The 16,119-nt window shown below is 52.7% G+C and overlaps 2 protein-coding genes across 9 annotated transcripts in view; one reads left to right on the top strand and one right to left on the bottom strand.

Annotated features, from left to right (window-relative positions):
* The window catches only part of faim2a (Fas apoptotic inhibitory molecule 2a), a 251,881-nt gene that overhangs the window by 23,900 nt on the left and 211,862 nt on the right, over positions 1-16,119 (bottom strand). For 3 of the 7 annotated variants that reach the window (XM_070896954.1, XM_070896971.1, XM_070896964.1), the window contains 4 exons: positions 10,891-11,124; positions 7,476-7,609; positions 7,067-7,131; positions 169-222 (listed from right to left, as the gene is read on the bottom strand). In XM_070896954.1, coding sequence (XP_070753055.1) covers positions 169-222; positions 7,067-7,131; positions 7,476-7,609; positions 10,891-11,080 — 443 coding nt within the window. In that variant the 5' untranslated portion in view covers positions 11,081-11,124. The other 4 variants (XM_070896976.1, XM_070896938.1, XM_070896946.1 and 1 more) reach the window with 4 other exon arrangements.
* Positions 15,146-16,119, top strand: part of abcf2a (ATP-binding cassette, sub-family F (GCN20), member 2a) — a 56,303-nt gene continuing 55,329 nt past the window's right edge. For both annotated transcript variants that reach the window (XM_070896930.1, XM_070896924.1), the window contains exon 1: positions 15,146-15,311. The gene's annotated coding sequence lies outside the window, so the exon portion shown is untranslated. The remainder of the gene's footprint in view (positions 15,312-16,119) is intronic.

The following is a 16,119-nucleotide window of genomic DNA, read 5'->3' as shown; positions in this document are numbered from 1 at the left end:
AGCTGTTGGGCCGAGTGGCCTGTTTCTGTGAGGCAACTCGCCAACTTCATCGAGTGAACTGTTGGGGCAGGGCACAAAGTTTTTCAGTTAAGGGTGGCCTCAATGTTCCTTTTGGTTCTGTTCCCGGAACACTTCAGTGCCGAGTGACGGAGAGGGCTGTGTACTCACAACGAGGCGTAGTACAAGATTGCATTGCTCCGCACGTACAGTCTGACAGGCTCACTGTGGGGAAAGCACACACAAACACAGAGTTAATTCATTAATGACACACTGTCGCGGCAATCCACTTGCGCGTTGGTCAGAAACACAAATCCCCGACACCGAGACAGGCCTCCTTCCTTCCAGTGTTCTCCCCTCTGCTCCTGGAGGCCCCCAATCGTGCTGGCCAATGATTGCCTTGCTGTACACCTCACCCAGATGGACTGGTGGCTATTCTGTGAGGAGGGGGTCAGTGACTTTCCACCATTGGTAATGCTCGGGTCAGGAGTGTGAGGGTAATACACCCCCAGAAGTTACAGTCCCAGAATCAGCCCATTTGGCCCAACCAGTCCGTGTCGGTGTTTCATCATCATCACAGGCGGTCCCTTGAAGCGAGGATGACTTGCTTCCACGCCAAAAAGGGATGAGTTCCCAGGTGTTTCAATGAAGGACCTGATATTCCAGATCCTGAACTACATGTTGAAGGGGGGAAGATGCCTGTGGGTGGATTTTTTTAACGTGGTGTGGCCGTTGCACACCAGCCACCACACGGGCTTGACAGAGCGAGGTCTTGGTCCAGGGGCAAGGATTAACCAAGACTAACTGGAGACCTGCTCTGCTGCACGGACCTAGTGCACACACATATCGCAGTGTGGGCTGGCCCGTGCTGCCCCTGGGCCCTCGCCTCTTCTGGGCCCCGAACTCACGCCTCTCCTCGGCCCCTCCATAGAATTACAGAAGTTTACAGCACAGAAGGAGGCCATTCGGCCCATTGTGTCTGTGTTGGCCGAAAAAGAGCTGCCTAGCCCGATCCCACTTTCCAGCTCTAGGTCCATAGCCTTGTGGGTTACAGCATTTCAAGTACTTTTTAAACTGTGATGAGAGTTTCTGCTTCCACCAGCCAGTAAGTTCCAGACCCCCATCTGCCTCTGGGTGAAAAAAGTTCTCCTCAACTCCCCTCTAATCTTCTACCAATTACTTTGCGGGCGAACAGTTGGAATCGCGTTTATCCACGGTGTTCCTGCGTGTCAGTCGTGGCACCTCACTCTCGTCCCCTCAGCTACTTGGAACAGTCTGCTTCCATCGATCCTGTTCCATCCCTTCATTATTTTTTAAACGCTTCTATCTTATCGTCCCATAATCTGTGTTGTTCCAACAAAATAAAAGCCCAATGTCTGAAGATTTCAGCACCCCCTGGACCAGTGCAGCAACATCCAGGGTAAAGCAGTTTGTGATCAGAGCAGTCACAGAATTCAACATTCACACCGTGACTGCAGTCTACGCTATCTACAGTTATCGGGTGATTTGATTTGATTGAAGTTTTTATGATTTTGAAAGGAATTGATGGGGTAGATAAAGAGAACTTTACTCTACTAGTGGGAGAGTTAAGGCAAGGAGACATAACTTTAACAGTGGTATTCGGTCGGGAGGATGTGTCCCTGGGAGTCCTCAACATTGACTCATGGCTTCAGGTCAAGCATGGGCGAGGAAACCTCCTGCTGATTACCACCTCCCGCCCTCCCTCAGCTGATGAATCAGTATCCTCCATGGTGGACACCACTTGGAAGAAGCACTGAAAGTAGCAAGGGCACAGAATGTACTCTAGGTGGGGGACTTCAATGTCCATCACCAAGAGTGGCTCGGTAGCACCATTACTGACCGAGCTGGCCGAGTCCTGAAGGACATAGCTGCCAGACTGGGCCTGCGACAGGTGGTGAGAGAACCAACACCAGGGAAAAACCTACTTGACCTTGTCCTCACCAATCTACCTGTCGCAGATGTATCTGTCCATGACAGCATTGGTAGCAGTGACCACCGCACAGACATTATGGAGACAAAATCCCGTCTTCACACTGAGGACACCCTCCATCATGTTGTGTGGCACTACCATTGTGCTAAATGGGATAGATTCAGATCAGATCCAGCAGCTCAAAACTGGGCATCCATGAGGCGCTGTGGACCATCAGCAGCAGCAGAATTGTATTCCACCACAATCTGTAACCTCATGGCCCGGCATATCCCTCACTCTACCATTACCATCAGGTCAGGGGACCAACCCTGGTTCAATGAGGAGTGTAGAAGAGCATGCCAGGAGCAGCACCAGGCGTACCTAAAAATGAGGTGCCAACCTGGGGAAGCTGCAACACAGGACTACATACATGCTAAACAGTGGGAGCAGCATGCTATAGACAGGGCTAAACAACTCCACAATCAACAAGTCCCTTGCTTTTTGTGATATATATCAATGATCTAGACTTCAATATAGGAGCTATGATTAAGAGGTTTGCAGATGATACCAAAATCGGCTGTGTGGTTGATAATGAAGAAGAAAGCTGGGGACTGCAGGAAGATATCAATGAACTGGTCAGGTGGGCAGAACAGTGGCAAATGGAATTCAATCTGGAGAAGTGTGAGGTAATGCATTTGGGGAGGGCTAACAAGGCAAGGGAATACACATTAAATGGTAGGACACTGCCATTTAGAGAAACAAAGGGACCTTGGAGTGTAGGTCCACAGATCCCTGAAGGTAGTTAAGGCGGCGTACAGAATGCTTACCTTTATTAGCCGAGGCGTAGAATACAAGAGCAGGAAGGTTATGCTAGAACTGTATAAACACTGGTTAGGCTACAGCTGGAGTACTGCGTGCAGTTCTGGTCACCACATTACAGGGAGGATGTGATTGCACTGGAGAGAGTACAGAGGAGATTTACGAGGATGTTGCCGGGAGTGGACAATCTAAGCTATAAGGACAGATTAGATTGGCTGGATTTGTTTTCATTGGAACAAAGGAGGCTGAGGGGAGACCTGATTGAGGTGTATAAAATTATGAGGGGCCTGGATAGAGTGGATAGTAAGGGCCTATTTCTCTTAGCAGAGGAGTCAACAACCAGGGGGTATAGATTTAAAGTAATTGGGGGGAGGTTTAGAGGGGATTTGAGGGGAAATTTCTTCACGCAGAGGGTGGTGGGGGTCTGGAACTCAATGCCTGAAAGGGTGGTAGAGGCAGAAACATTCACCACATTTAAAAAGTAGGATTAGGCGGGATAGCCTCTTGTTGGACAACACAGACACGATGGGCTGAAATGGCCTCCTTCCATGCTGTGAACGTCTATGATTCTAACGAATCAGATTAAAGCTCTGTAGTCCCGCCACATCCAGTGGTGAATGGTGGTGGACCATTAAACAGCTAACGGGAGGAGGAGGCTCCATGAATAACCCCATCCTCAATGATGGCGGAGCCCAGCACGTGAGTGCAAAAGACAAGGCTGAAGCGTTTACAACCATCTTCAGCCAGAAGTGCCGAGTGGATGATCCATATAGGCCTCCTCCTGAGGTCCCCACCATCACAGAAGCCAGTCTACAGCCAATTCAATTCAGTCCATGTGATATCAAGAAACGGCTGAGTGCACTGGATCCAGCAAAGGCTCTGGGCCCTGACAACATCCTGGCTGTCGCGCTGAAGATTTGTGCTCCAGAACTACCGCGCCTCTAGCCAAGCTGTTCCAGTACAGCTACAACACTGGCATCTGTCCCACAATGTGGAAAACTGCCCAGGTATGTCCTGTCCACAAAATGCAGGACGAATCCAATCCGGCCAATTACCGCCCCATCAGTCTACTCTCAATCATCAGCAAAGTGATCAAGGTGTAGTCGACAGTGCTATCGAGCGGCACTTACTCACCAATAACCTGCTCACCGATGCCCTGTTTGGGTTCTGTCAGGACCACTCGGCTCCAGAACTCATTGCAGCCTTGGTCCAAACATGGACACAAGAGCTGAATTCCAGAGGTGAGATGAGAGTGACTCCCCTTGGCATCAAGGCAACATTTGACCGAGCGTGGCATCAAGGATCCCTAGTACTGAAGTCAGTGGGAATCAGAGGGAAAACTCCCCACTGGCTGGAGTCATACCCAGCACAAAGGAAGATGGTTGTGGTGGTTGGAGGTCAATCATCTCAGCCCCAGGACATCGCTGCAGGAGTTCCTCAGGGCAGTGTTCTAGGCCCAACCATCTTCAGCTGCTTCATCAATGACCTTCCCTCCCTCATAAGGTCAGAAGTAGACATGCTCACTGATGTTCAGTTCCATTCGCAACTCCTCAGATAATGGAGCAGTCCATGCCCACATGCAGCAAGACCTGGACAACATTCAGGCTTGGGCTACCATAAGTGGCAAGTAACATTCGCACCACACAAGTGCCAGGCAATGGCTATCTCCAACAAGCGAGAGTCTAACCACCGCCCCTTGACATTCAACGACATTACCATCGCCGAATAGAAACATAGAAAATAGGTGCAGGAGTAGGCCATTCGGCCCTTCGAGCCTGCACCACCATTCAATAAGATCATGGCTGATCATTCACCTCAGTACCCCTTTCCTGCTTTCTCTCCATACCCCTTAATCCCTTTAGCCATAAGGGCCATATCCAACTCCCTCTTGAATATATCTAACGAACTGGCATCAACAACTCTCTGCGGTAGGGAATTCCACAGGTTAACAACTCTCTCGAGTGAAGAAGTTTCTCCTCATCTCAGTCCTAAATGACTTACCCCTTATCCTTAGACTGTGTCCCCTGGTTCTGGACTTCCCCAACATTGGGAACATTCTTCCTGCATCTAACCTGTCCAGCCCCGTCAGAATTTTATATGTTTCTATGAGATCCCCTCTCATTCTTCTAAACTCCAGTGAATACAGGCCCAGTCTATCCAGTCTCTTCTCATATGTCAGTCCTGCCATCCCGGGAATCAGTCTGGTGAACCTTCTTCAATAGCAAGAACGTCCTTCCTCAAATTAGGAGACCAGAGCTGAACACAATATTCCAGGTGAGGCCTCACTAAGGCCCTGTACAACTGCAGCAAGACCTCCCTGCTCCTATACTCAGATCCCCTTGCTATGAAGGCCAACATACCATTTTCCTTCCTCACTGCCTGCTGTACCTGCATGCCAACCTTCAATGACTGATGAACCATGACACCCAGGTCTCGTTGCACCTCCCCTTTTCCTAATCTGCCGCCATTCAGATAATATTCTGCCTTCGTGTTTTTGCCCCAAAGTGGATAACCTCACATTTATCCACATTATACTGCATCTGCCATGCATTTGCCCACTCACCGAACCTGTCCAAATCACCCTGCTTAGCATCCTCCTCACAGTTCACACTGCCACCCAGCTTAGTGTCATCTGCAAACTTGGAGATATTACACTCAATTCCTTCATCTAAATCATTAATATATATTGTAAAGAGCTGGGGTCCCAGCACTGAGCTCTGCGGCACCCCACTAGTCACTGCCTGCCATTCTGAAAAGGACCCGTTTATCCCGACTATCAGCTTCCTGTCTGTCAACCAGTTCTCGATCCACCTCAGTACATTACCCCAAATACCATGTGCTTTAATTTTGCACACCAATCTCTTGTGTGGGACCTTGTCAAAAGCCTTTTGAAATCCACCACCATCAACATCCTGGGGGTCACCAGTGACCAGAAACTTAACTGGACCAGCCACATAAATACTGTGGCTACAAGAGCAGGTCAGAGGCTGGGTATTCTGCGGCAAGTGTCTCACCTCCTGACTCCCCAAAGCCTTTCCACCATCTACAAGGCACAAGTCAGGAGTGTGATGGAACACTCTCCACTTGCCTGGATGGTGCAGCTCCAACAACACTCGATAAGCTCGACACCATCCAGGACAAAGCAGCCGCTTGATTGGCCCCCCATCCACCACCTTCAACACTCACTCCCTCCACCACCGGCGCACCGTGGCTGCAGTGTGCACCATCTACAAGGTGCACTGCAACAACTCGCCAAGGCTTCTTCGGCAGCACCTCCTAAACCCGCGACCTCTACCACCTAGAAGGTCAAGGGCAGCAGGCGGTTCAAGGCGGCGGCTCACCACCACCTTCTCAAGGGCAATTAGGGATGGGCAATAAATGTCAGCCTTGCCAGCGACGCCCACATCCCAGGAACTAATTTTAATAAAATCAGAGTCAGGCTGTTCAGGAGAGAATTTAAGAAACACTTCTTCACACAAAGAATTAATATTTTAAATTTGAGATCAATAGGTTTTTGCTAGCCAAGGGTATTGAGGGATATGGAGCCAAGGCGGGTGGCTGGAGTTAGGATAACTTGACCACACGGACTGCAACTCACCCACTCAACGGCAACTAGGGATGGGCAAGTGCTGCTCTGTACGACAGTGAAAGCTTCTAATGGGATGTGTAGTTTGGCTCACCACTCGACGGCCTCCTGAGGTGGCTCGTGGAACAGATTGATTCAGTGGGCGGGTTGATGTGAGGTGTTCCATGGTCTGGGACTCATGGCCACAGTCACACACTCACTGCCCACCGTCTCCGAGGGAGGGTCAGCGATGAGGTGTCGGTCTTTGTCGCCAGCGGCCCACGATCCCGTCCATCGGGATAGCGGGTTGATACCGGGGCTGCGTGAATATTGGCCGCTGTTTCCCAGCATGCCCGGTGCCATTTTAAGCGATTTTCTGGTGAGCAATCAATGCTGGCCTTGCCAGTGCCACTCAAATGCTGAAAACTATTTTACTTTAAAGTTTGAGATTGGGAAGTGGCGTCGGTCGGCCTGTCAACAACAGACGTCTGACCTCATACGTCCAACACTGAATCACTGGATTCATTCCCCCTTGGGCCAGGGGTACGGCGTCCATAATGCCCCACCACTTCCACCGCTGTTATCCCAGCACAAGCGTTGACGGAACCTGGGACCGGCTTCCTGTGTTGGCTCCGATCGGGGAACGCACCGATCCACTCAGGCCTTTCGAGTGGGGCAGGGGGAAGCAGTGCAGCGAGGGTTAGTCAGCGAGTCGGTTATTAGAGGCGGCATCCAGTAACAACAGAGAGACTTACTAGAACGTGAAGACGGCCACTATCGCGAAGGTCACCATCAGCTGTGTCATCAGGATGGCATACACCTGGCGGGAGTACAAGAATCCGGAGAAATTAGCATCCCTTGCAGATGGGACCATCATACAGTTATGCTAAACATTTGCCCCCACCACCACCATCATGTCTCTTCCTCCTCCCTCCCCCCCACCACACACCCCACCCACCATCAATAGAGACAAGAGAAAGAGGGGTGGAGCGAGGCCGGGGGGGGGGGGGGAAACAGAGGGAGAGAGAGGAGTTGGGGGGGGGGGGCGGCAGAGGGGCAGAGCGCGAGGGAGGGGCAGAGCCAGAGGGAGGGGGAGGGAGACTTAGCTCCGCCCATTTTGACCCCGAGATGGGCTGACGGCTTTGCTCGTGGATACCGACGCACCTTCCGGACAAACGCGTGCCGAATCTGCTGGCTGTTCCAGGAGTTCGTCGCGTATGCATCGGTGCTCTCACTGCCGATCGGGTCAGAGTAAGTGGTGAAGCGGGCAGGCCCATATCCACTGCTGTACCCAGTACCTGGAGAGCAAAGCAAAAGGAAATGGTTCAGCCCTCAAGCCTGCAACACACTCCCTGACGTCTGTTAATCTATATCCAAACCACCCGAGCCCCTCCATTAGATTCCAGCCTGTAGCTCTCTCCGGGTATCCGTTATTCTATATATACCCCCCCCCGCCACACCACCCCCGAGCCACTCCATTAGATTCCCGATTGTAACTCACTCCCGTGTATCCGTTATTCCCTATATATAAACACCCAGTCGAAACCCTCGATTAGATACCTGCCTGTAACTCACTCCTGGGCATGTTATTCTATATATAAACCACTCAAACCCCTTAATAGATTTCAGCCTGTCACTCTCAGGTATTCAATATTTTACACTCCCAGGGCATGTACAGTGCAGGTTAGATACAGTGTACTGCTCCCATGGCACTGCCCCTTTGTATAACACTGGGGTACAGTGCTGGTGGGTACAGGTCTGTCAATGTACAACATTGGGGTACAGTACTGGTGGGTACAGGTCTGTCACTGTATAACACTGGGGTACAGTACTGGTGGGTACAGGTCTGTCACTGTATAACACTGGGGTACAGTACTGGTGGGTACAGGTCTGTCACTGTATAACACTGGGGTTCCGGACTGGTGGGTACAAGTCTGTCACTGTAGAACACTGGGGTACAGTACTGGTGGGTACAGGTCTGTCACTGTATAACACTGGGGTACAGTACTGGTAGGTACAGGTCTGTCACTGTATAACACTGGTGTACAGTACTGGTGGGTACAGGTCTGTCACTGTATAACACTGGGGTACAGTACTGGTGGGTACAGGTCTGTCACTGTATAACACTGGGGTACAGTACTGGTGGGCACAGGTCTGTCACTGTATAACACTGGGGTTCCGGACTGGTGGGTACAAGTCTGTCACTGTAGAACACCGGGGTACAGTACTGGTGGATACAGGTCTGTCACTGTATAACACTGGGGTACAGTACTGGTAGGTACAGGTCTGTCACTGTATAACACTGGGGTACAGTACTGGTGGGTACAGGTCTGTCATTGTATAACACTGGGGTACAGTACTGGTAGGTACAGGTCTGTCACTGTATAACACTGGGGTACAGTACAGGTGGGTATAGGTCTGTCACTGTATAACACTGGTGTACAGTACTGGTGGGTACAGGTCTGTCACTGTATAACACTGGGGTACAGTAGTGGTGGGTACAGGTATGTCACTGTGTAACACTGGGGTACAGTACTGGTGGGTACAGGTCTGTCACTGTATAACACTGGGGTACAGTACTGGTGGGTACAGGTCTGTCACTGTATAACACTGGTGTACAGTACTGGTGGGTACAGGTCTGTCACTGTATAACACTGGGGTACAGTACTGGTGGGTACAGGTCTGTCACTGTATAACACTGGGGTACAGTACTGGTGGGCACAGGTCTGTCACTGTATAACACTGGGGTACAGTACTGGTATGTACAGGTCTGTCACTGTATAACACTGGGGTACAGTAGTGGTGGGTACAGGTCTGTCACTGTGTAACACTGGGGTACAGTACTGGTGGGTACAGGTCTGTCACTGTATAACACTGGGGTACAGTACTGGTGGGTACAGGTCTGTCACTGTATAACACTGGGGTACAGTACTGGTGGGTACAGGTCTGTCACTGTATAACACTGGGGTACAGTACTGGGGGGTACAGGTCTGTCACTGTGTAACACTGGTGTACAGTACTGGTGGGTACAGGTCTGTCACTGTATAACACTGGGGTACAGTACTGGTGGGTACAGGTCTGTCACTGTATAACACTGGGGTACAATACTGGTGGGTACAGGTCTGTCACTGTATAACACTGGGGTACAGTACTGGTGGGTACAGGTCTGTCACTGTATAACACTGGGGTACAGTACTGGTATGTACAGGTCTGTCACTGTATAACACTGGGGTACAGTAATAGTGGGTACAGGTCGGTCACTGTATAACACTGGTGTACAGTACTGGTGGGTACAGGTCTGTCACTGTGTAACACTTGGGTACAATAGTCCAAAATTCTTATGTCAAAAGAGGAGAAAAGGTTTCTAAACTAACAAAATAAAGGATGAAACAAACATGCTGGAAACCTGAAATTAGAAGTATAGCTGGCAGTCTGGTGCAGGCGGGAACAGACAAACGAAACTGCGGCTTCGATGAAGAGAGCAGGTTCTTTAAAGTTCACTGAATTATCGAACGATGCAGCAGAGGAGGTGGACGTTCGACCTATCCTGCCCGTGTCGGATCTTTGGTAAAGCTATTCAATTAGTTCCATTCCCAGCTCTTGCCCCACAGCCCTGCAGAATTTTGTGCTTCAATTATTTATCCAATTTCCTTTTGATCGTTACTGCTGATTCTGCTCCCACCGTCCTTTCAGGCAGCGCGTTCCTGAGCATCATAACGCAATGCATGCTGCATTAAGTTCAGTCACTGGTGATGCTTGCACTGGAACATAGGAACAGGAGTAGACATGTCGGACTTCTTCAAACAAAGGGTCGTGCAAATCTGGGGCACTCTCCCTCAAAAAGCTGTTGAAGCTTTGGGGCAAGGCGGTCAACTGGAAATGTTTAAGACGGAGATCAATGGACTTTTGTAGGGCAAGTATATTAAGGATTCCGGAACCAAGGTGGGTAGATGGAGTTAAGATACAGGTCAGCCACAATCCATCTGAATGGTGCAGCAGGCTCAAGGCTTACTCTCGCGTTACATAAGAAATAGCAGCAGGAGTTGGCCATTGGGCCCCTCGAGCCTGCTCCGCCATTCAATAAGATCTTGGCTGATCTGATCCTGGCCTCAACTCCACTTTCCTGCCCACTCCCCATAACCCTTCACTCCCTTATCATTCAAAAATCTGTCTATCTCCGCCTCAATATATTCAGAGACCCAGCCTCCACAACTCTCTGGGGTAGAGAGTTCCAAAGATTCACGACCCTCAGAGAAGAAATTCCTCCTCATTTCCGTTTTAAATGGGCACCCCCTTATTCTGCAACTATGCCCCCTGGTTCTAGATTCCCCCACGAGGAGAAACATCTTCTCTGCATCTACCCTGTCCAGTCCCCTCAGAATCTTATGTTTCAATAAGATCACCTCTAATCTCCAATGAGTATAGGCCCAACCTTTCTTCATAAGACAACCCCTTCATCTCAGGAATCAATCTCGTGAACCTTCTCTGAACTGCCTCCAATGCAAGTATATCCCTCCTTAAATGTTCTTCCAGTGTAGGATGGGCTTTGCAAATCCAAGACTTAAAGGCAGGTACTCACTGGGGCTGGGCTGTACAAACGCCCAGCTGGGGTTCACTGGCTGCTGGGTCGGGTAATTCTGCGGGATGGCGTAAGACTGCGGGATGGCGTAAGACGGTTGGGTTTGGAATGGCTGCTGCTGGGCTGAGAACGAATGCTCTTTGCTCGCCATGGCCTCAACGTAGCTTGGCGGTGCGGTAGGAAGTGCCATGATTCCACTGTCGTGCTGGGCTCCACGGGAAATCGGTCAAGGTGCTAGGAGAGGAGAACACCGTTAGCAATTCACGCCGCTCAAATCTTTTGAAGAAAAGAAAATCTTGCATTTCTATGGTGCTTTTCACGTCCCAAAGCGCTTTGCAGCCAATTAATTACTTTTCAAAGTGCAGTCACTGTTGTGATGTAGGAAACTCGGCAGCCAATTTACACACAGCAAGCTCCCACAAACAGTGATGTGATTAATGACAAAGGTAATTTGTTTTAGTGATGATGGTTAAGGGATAAATATTGGCCAGGGCACCGGGAGAATTCCCCCGCTCTTCTCTGAATAGTGGGTACCTTTAAAAGTCCACCCAAGGGCAGACGGCACCTTCGATAGTGCAGCACTCCCTCAGTACTGCACTGGAGTGTCAGCCTAGTTTAGAGGCTCCAGTCTCTGGAGTGAGACTTGAACCCACAACCTTCTGACATAGAGGCGAGGGTGCTGCCCACTGAGCCACAGCCAACGCCAGTTATTGCACCAGACAAAAAAAAACAGATGTTGTAAAAGCCCAACTAGGGTCGCTAAAGTTCATCAGGTGCTGGAGGTGGTGTGTTTCGGATAAGACATTAAACCGAGGCTCCATCTACCCTCTTGGGTGGACATAAAAGTGCATGGGAGTTTTCCCCTTGTCCTGGACAAAAATGATCCCTTAAGCAAAATTGGCTGCGCGTTTCCTACATTAAAACCGTGACTGCATTTCGTACTCCATTTGCTGTGAAGCATTTTGGGACATCAGTCCGTGCCCGCGTGCAACAAGACCTGGACAACATTCAGGCTTGGGCTGATAAGTGGCAAGTAACATTCGCGCCACACAAGTGCCAGGCAATGACCTATAAGATTCTGACGGGACTGGGCAGGTTAGATGCGGGAAGAATGTTCCCGATGTTGGGGAAGTCCAGAACCAGGGGTCACAGTCTAAGGATAAGGGGTAGGCCATTTAGGACCGAGATGAGGAGAAACTTCTTCACCCAGAGAGTTGTTAACCTGTGGAATTCCCTGCCGCAGAGAGTTGTTGATGCCAGTTCATTGGATATATTCAAGAGGGAGTTAGATATGGCCCTTACGGTTAAAGGGATCAAGGGGTATGGAGAGAAAGCAGAAAAGGGGTACTGAGGGAATGATCAGCCATGATCTTGTTGAATGGTGGTGTAGGCTCGAAGGGCCGAATGGCCTACTCCTGCACCTATTTTCTATGTTTCTATCTCCAACGAGAGTCTAACCACCTCCACTGAAAATTCATGTATTTATTTAGCGCCTTAAGGCAGTGAAACATCACAAGGCACTTCACAGGAGTGTTATGAGATTGTTTAAAAATTTAGAAGAATGAAACGTATAAAATTCTTAGAGGGCTTGATGGGAGGGTAGATGCTGAGAGTGTAAAACTAAGGGTTAGTCTCAGAATAAGGGGTCGGCCATTTAGGACTGAGGTGAGGAGAAATTTCTTCACTCAGAGGGTGGTGAATCTTTGGAATTCTCTGCCCCAGAGGGCTGTGGAGGCTCAGTCATCGAGTATAAGATTGAGATTGATAGAATTTTGGGCACTAAGGGAGACAAGAGATAAAGGGCAGGAAGGTGGAGTTGATGTACAAGTTCAGCCATGATCCTATTAAGTGGCAGAGCAGGGTTCAAGGGCTGTATGGCCTACTCCTCGTTCTTATTTGCCCTCAACAAATCCAGCCTGGCTCTCCTTTATTAGTCCATGGTAGTCCATCATCATAGGCAGTTCCTCGAAACGAGGATGACTTGCTTCCAAGCCAAAAAAGGATACGTTCACAGGTGTTTCAATGAAGGACCTAATATTCGAGATCCCGAGCTACAACCTGAAGAGTGGAAGATGCCTGTGCGTGGATTTTTTTTACATGTTGTGGCCGTTGCTCACCAGCCATCATACGGGCTTAACAGAGCGAGGTCTTGGTCTAGTGGCAAGGGTTAATCAAGATACAATGATACTGGAATCGTTGACCAATCACAGCATTCAACCTCAATCAATGAGTTTACTACACACTCAGGTATGAGGCGAGGAAAACCCCCAGTGGGGGAGAGCTTGGGGAACCACAGGCCCACAGTCCCCTGTTCCCCCCGAGCTCGCCACACGTCACGTCTCACATTACTCAGATACGGAGCCCCAAAATATTCATCATCATCATAGGCAGTCCCTTGGAATCGAGGAAGACTTGCTTCCACTCTTAACATAAGTCCTTAGGTGGCTGAACAGTCCAATACGAGAATTACAGTTCCTGTCACAGGTGGGGCAGATAGTGGTTGAGGGAAAGGGTGTCTGAAACAAATCTTATCTTATTTGCATTTGAATGAATCGATCCTAACTGCTTCCGCCGCCTGACCACTGGTTTTACAACTTACCCCCCCTTGGAGAGGGGAGAGAGGGGAGGGGGTCTGAGGGGAGGGAGGAGGTCTGAGGGGAGGGGGGGGGTCTGAGGGGAGACAGAGGGGGGGATCCGAGGGGAGACGGAGGGGGGGTCCGAGGGGAGACGGAGGGGGGGGTCCGAGGAGGGGTCCGAGGGGAGATGGAGGGGGGGTCCAAGGGGAGATGGAGGGGGGGGTTCCGAGGGGAGACGGAGGGGGGGGTCCGAGGGGAGATGGAGGGGGAGTCCCGAGGGGAGACGGAAGGGGGGTCCGAGGGGAGACAGAGAGGGGGGGGTCCGAGGGGAGATGGAGGGGGGGTCCGAGGGGAGATGGAGGGGGGGTCCGAGGGGAGATGGAGGGGGGGTTCCGAGGGGAGACGGAGGGGGGGGTCCGAGGGGAGATGGAGGGGGGGTCCGAGGGGAGACGGAGGGGGGGTCCCGAGGGGAGACAGAGAGGGGGGGGTCCGAGGGGAGATGGAGGGGGGGTCCGAGGGGAGATGGAGGGGGGGGTTCCGAGGGGAGACGGAGGGGGGGGTCCGAGGGGAGATGGAGGGGGGGTCCCGAGTGGAGACGGAGGGGGGGGGTCCGAGGGGAGATGGAGGGGAGTCCGAGGGGAGATCTGAGGGGAGACGGAGGGGGGGGGTCCGAGGGGAGACAGAGAGGGGGAAGAGAAACAGAAAAATAGGTGCAGGAGTCGGCCATTCGGCCCTTCGAGCCTGCACCGCCATTCAATGAGTTCATGGCTGAACATTCCCTCAGTACCCCATTCCTGCTTTCTCGCCATACCCCTTGATCCCCCGAGTAGTAAGGACCTCATCTAACTCCTTTTTGAATGTATTTAGTGAATTGGCCTCAACTACTGGAATCAGTCTGGTGAACCTTCGCTGCACTCCCTCAATAGCAAGAATGTCCTTCCTCACCCGACCGCGCAGCCCCGGGGGGTGAGGCCTCTCCCAGTCCGTGTCCGCGGTCGGTCCCTCCCTCTCTCCCTCAGCCCGATCCCGGGGACTCACCGCTCACCCTAGGCCCGCCTCAGGCCGCCCGCCGCCGTCCGTCACACCGCAGCCGTTGGGCAGCACATGGGCGGGGGCGGTCCCGTTGCCCCGGCGACGCCGCCAAGCGCTCTGGGAATTGTAGTTCCCATTTGGCGGGGCCTGACGTCAGCGGCCGCCATCATGAATGGCGTCCGGTGACGTCATCGCCTGGCCAGCCGTTTACAGCACCCAGAGTGCAACAGGGCATGTCCCCCCCCCCCCCGCCGCCCCGCCCCCACCCGGTCCTCCTCCTCTGTCACTCAACCAAAGGTGGGTTTGGTAACACAGAATTAGATTTAATAGCCGCGGCTGCGACTCCGCGAAATATTTATTGCGGTTTCGAATTTGATGTAATATTGTTTTCAGCCCAACAGCAATGGATTGTGGGAATTGTAGTCCTGGGAGCGCTCTGGGCCACGGTCGAGACTCTCGGAGCAAACTACAGATCCCAGAACGCATCGGTGACGCCTTGCGGGCTCGGGGGGGGGGGAAGGAGGTGGTGCGTCACGTGGGAAGTGGGCGGCCGCGATCACGCGGCGCGTTCCGGGAGATGTAGTCCGCCCGCCGAGTCCCTCCCAGCCAGAAGCGGCGCCAGCAGACTACAGCTCCCGGCGGGCGCTACGCGGCTGGGGAGCCGGGGCCTTCCGCCGGCAGCGGGGTTCTGTAGGTAGAGGCAGAAGCCGGCCGGCACGCGGCTTTTCTAGCGCTTTCTGTGAGGGAGGCGGGCGGCGGCGGCGGCAAGTGAGCGAGCGGACAGCCTGCGGTCAGTGACGGGCTTTTCTCCAGGTTAGTGTGACGGCCGGCTGGCGCGGTCACCGAGGGGGGGGGATCGGTGTCCGCCGCCCGCCGCCCTGCGGGGGCCCGAACTTTCATTTCATGTGGGAAATGTTCTGGGGGGAAGCCGGAAGCGGGGGCCTCGGGGCCTCAGGCCTCGGTGCGTGGGCCGAGAGCGGCCCCGGGCGGGGGAGGGAGGCTGATCGATCGATCGATCGGACGGCGGGTGGGTGGGTGGCTGCGGCGCCGGCCTGCGGGACCGCGCAGGCCCGGGTTCAGGAAAGAAGGACTTGGCCTTTTATATCGGCCTCAAGCGCTCGGCCAATGGAGCCCTTGTCGGCGGGGCAGTCTGCGCACAGCAAGATCCCACACCATGCCCTGTGGTAAAGGGGCCGATAATCTGCTGGTTGAGGGATCAATATTGGCCCCCGGACACCGGGGAGACGCCTCCCCCCCCCCCTCTCCCTCCCCCCCTCTCCCTCCCCCCCTCTCCCTCCCCCCTCCCTCCCCCCTCTCCCTCCCCCTCCCTCCCCCCTCTCCCTCCCCTTCCCTCCCCCCCTCTCCCCTCCTCCACCCTCTCCCCCTCTCCTCTCCTCCCCCCTCTCCCTCTCCCTCCCCCCACCTCCGACAGTGCGGCACTCCCTCAGTGCTGCCCCCTCCGACAGTGCGGCACTCCCTCAGTGCTGCCCCCTCCGACAGTGCGGCACTCCCTCAGTGCTGCCCCCTCCGACAGTGCGGCACTCCCTCTGTGCTGCCCCCCTCCGACAGTGCGGCACTCCTCAGTGCTGCCCCCTCCGACAGTGCGGCACTCCCTTCTGTG

Source organism: Pristiophorus japonicus, chromosome 1 (genome assembly GCF_044704955.1).
Source record: "Pristiophorus japonicus isolate sPriJap1 chromosome 1, sPriJap1.hap1, whole genome shotgun sequence".
NCBI classification, from domain to species: domain Eukaryota; kingdom Metazoa; phylum Chordata; class Chondrichthyes; family Pristiophoridae; genus Pristiophorus; species Pristiophorus japonicus.
Note: the sequence above shows the minus strand (reverse complement) of the source record. Positions and strands in the feature narration are given on the sequence as shown.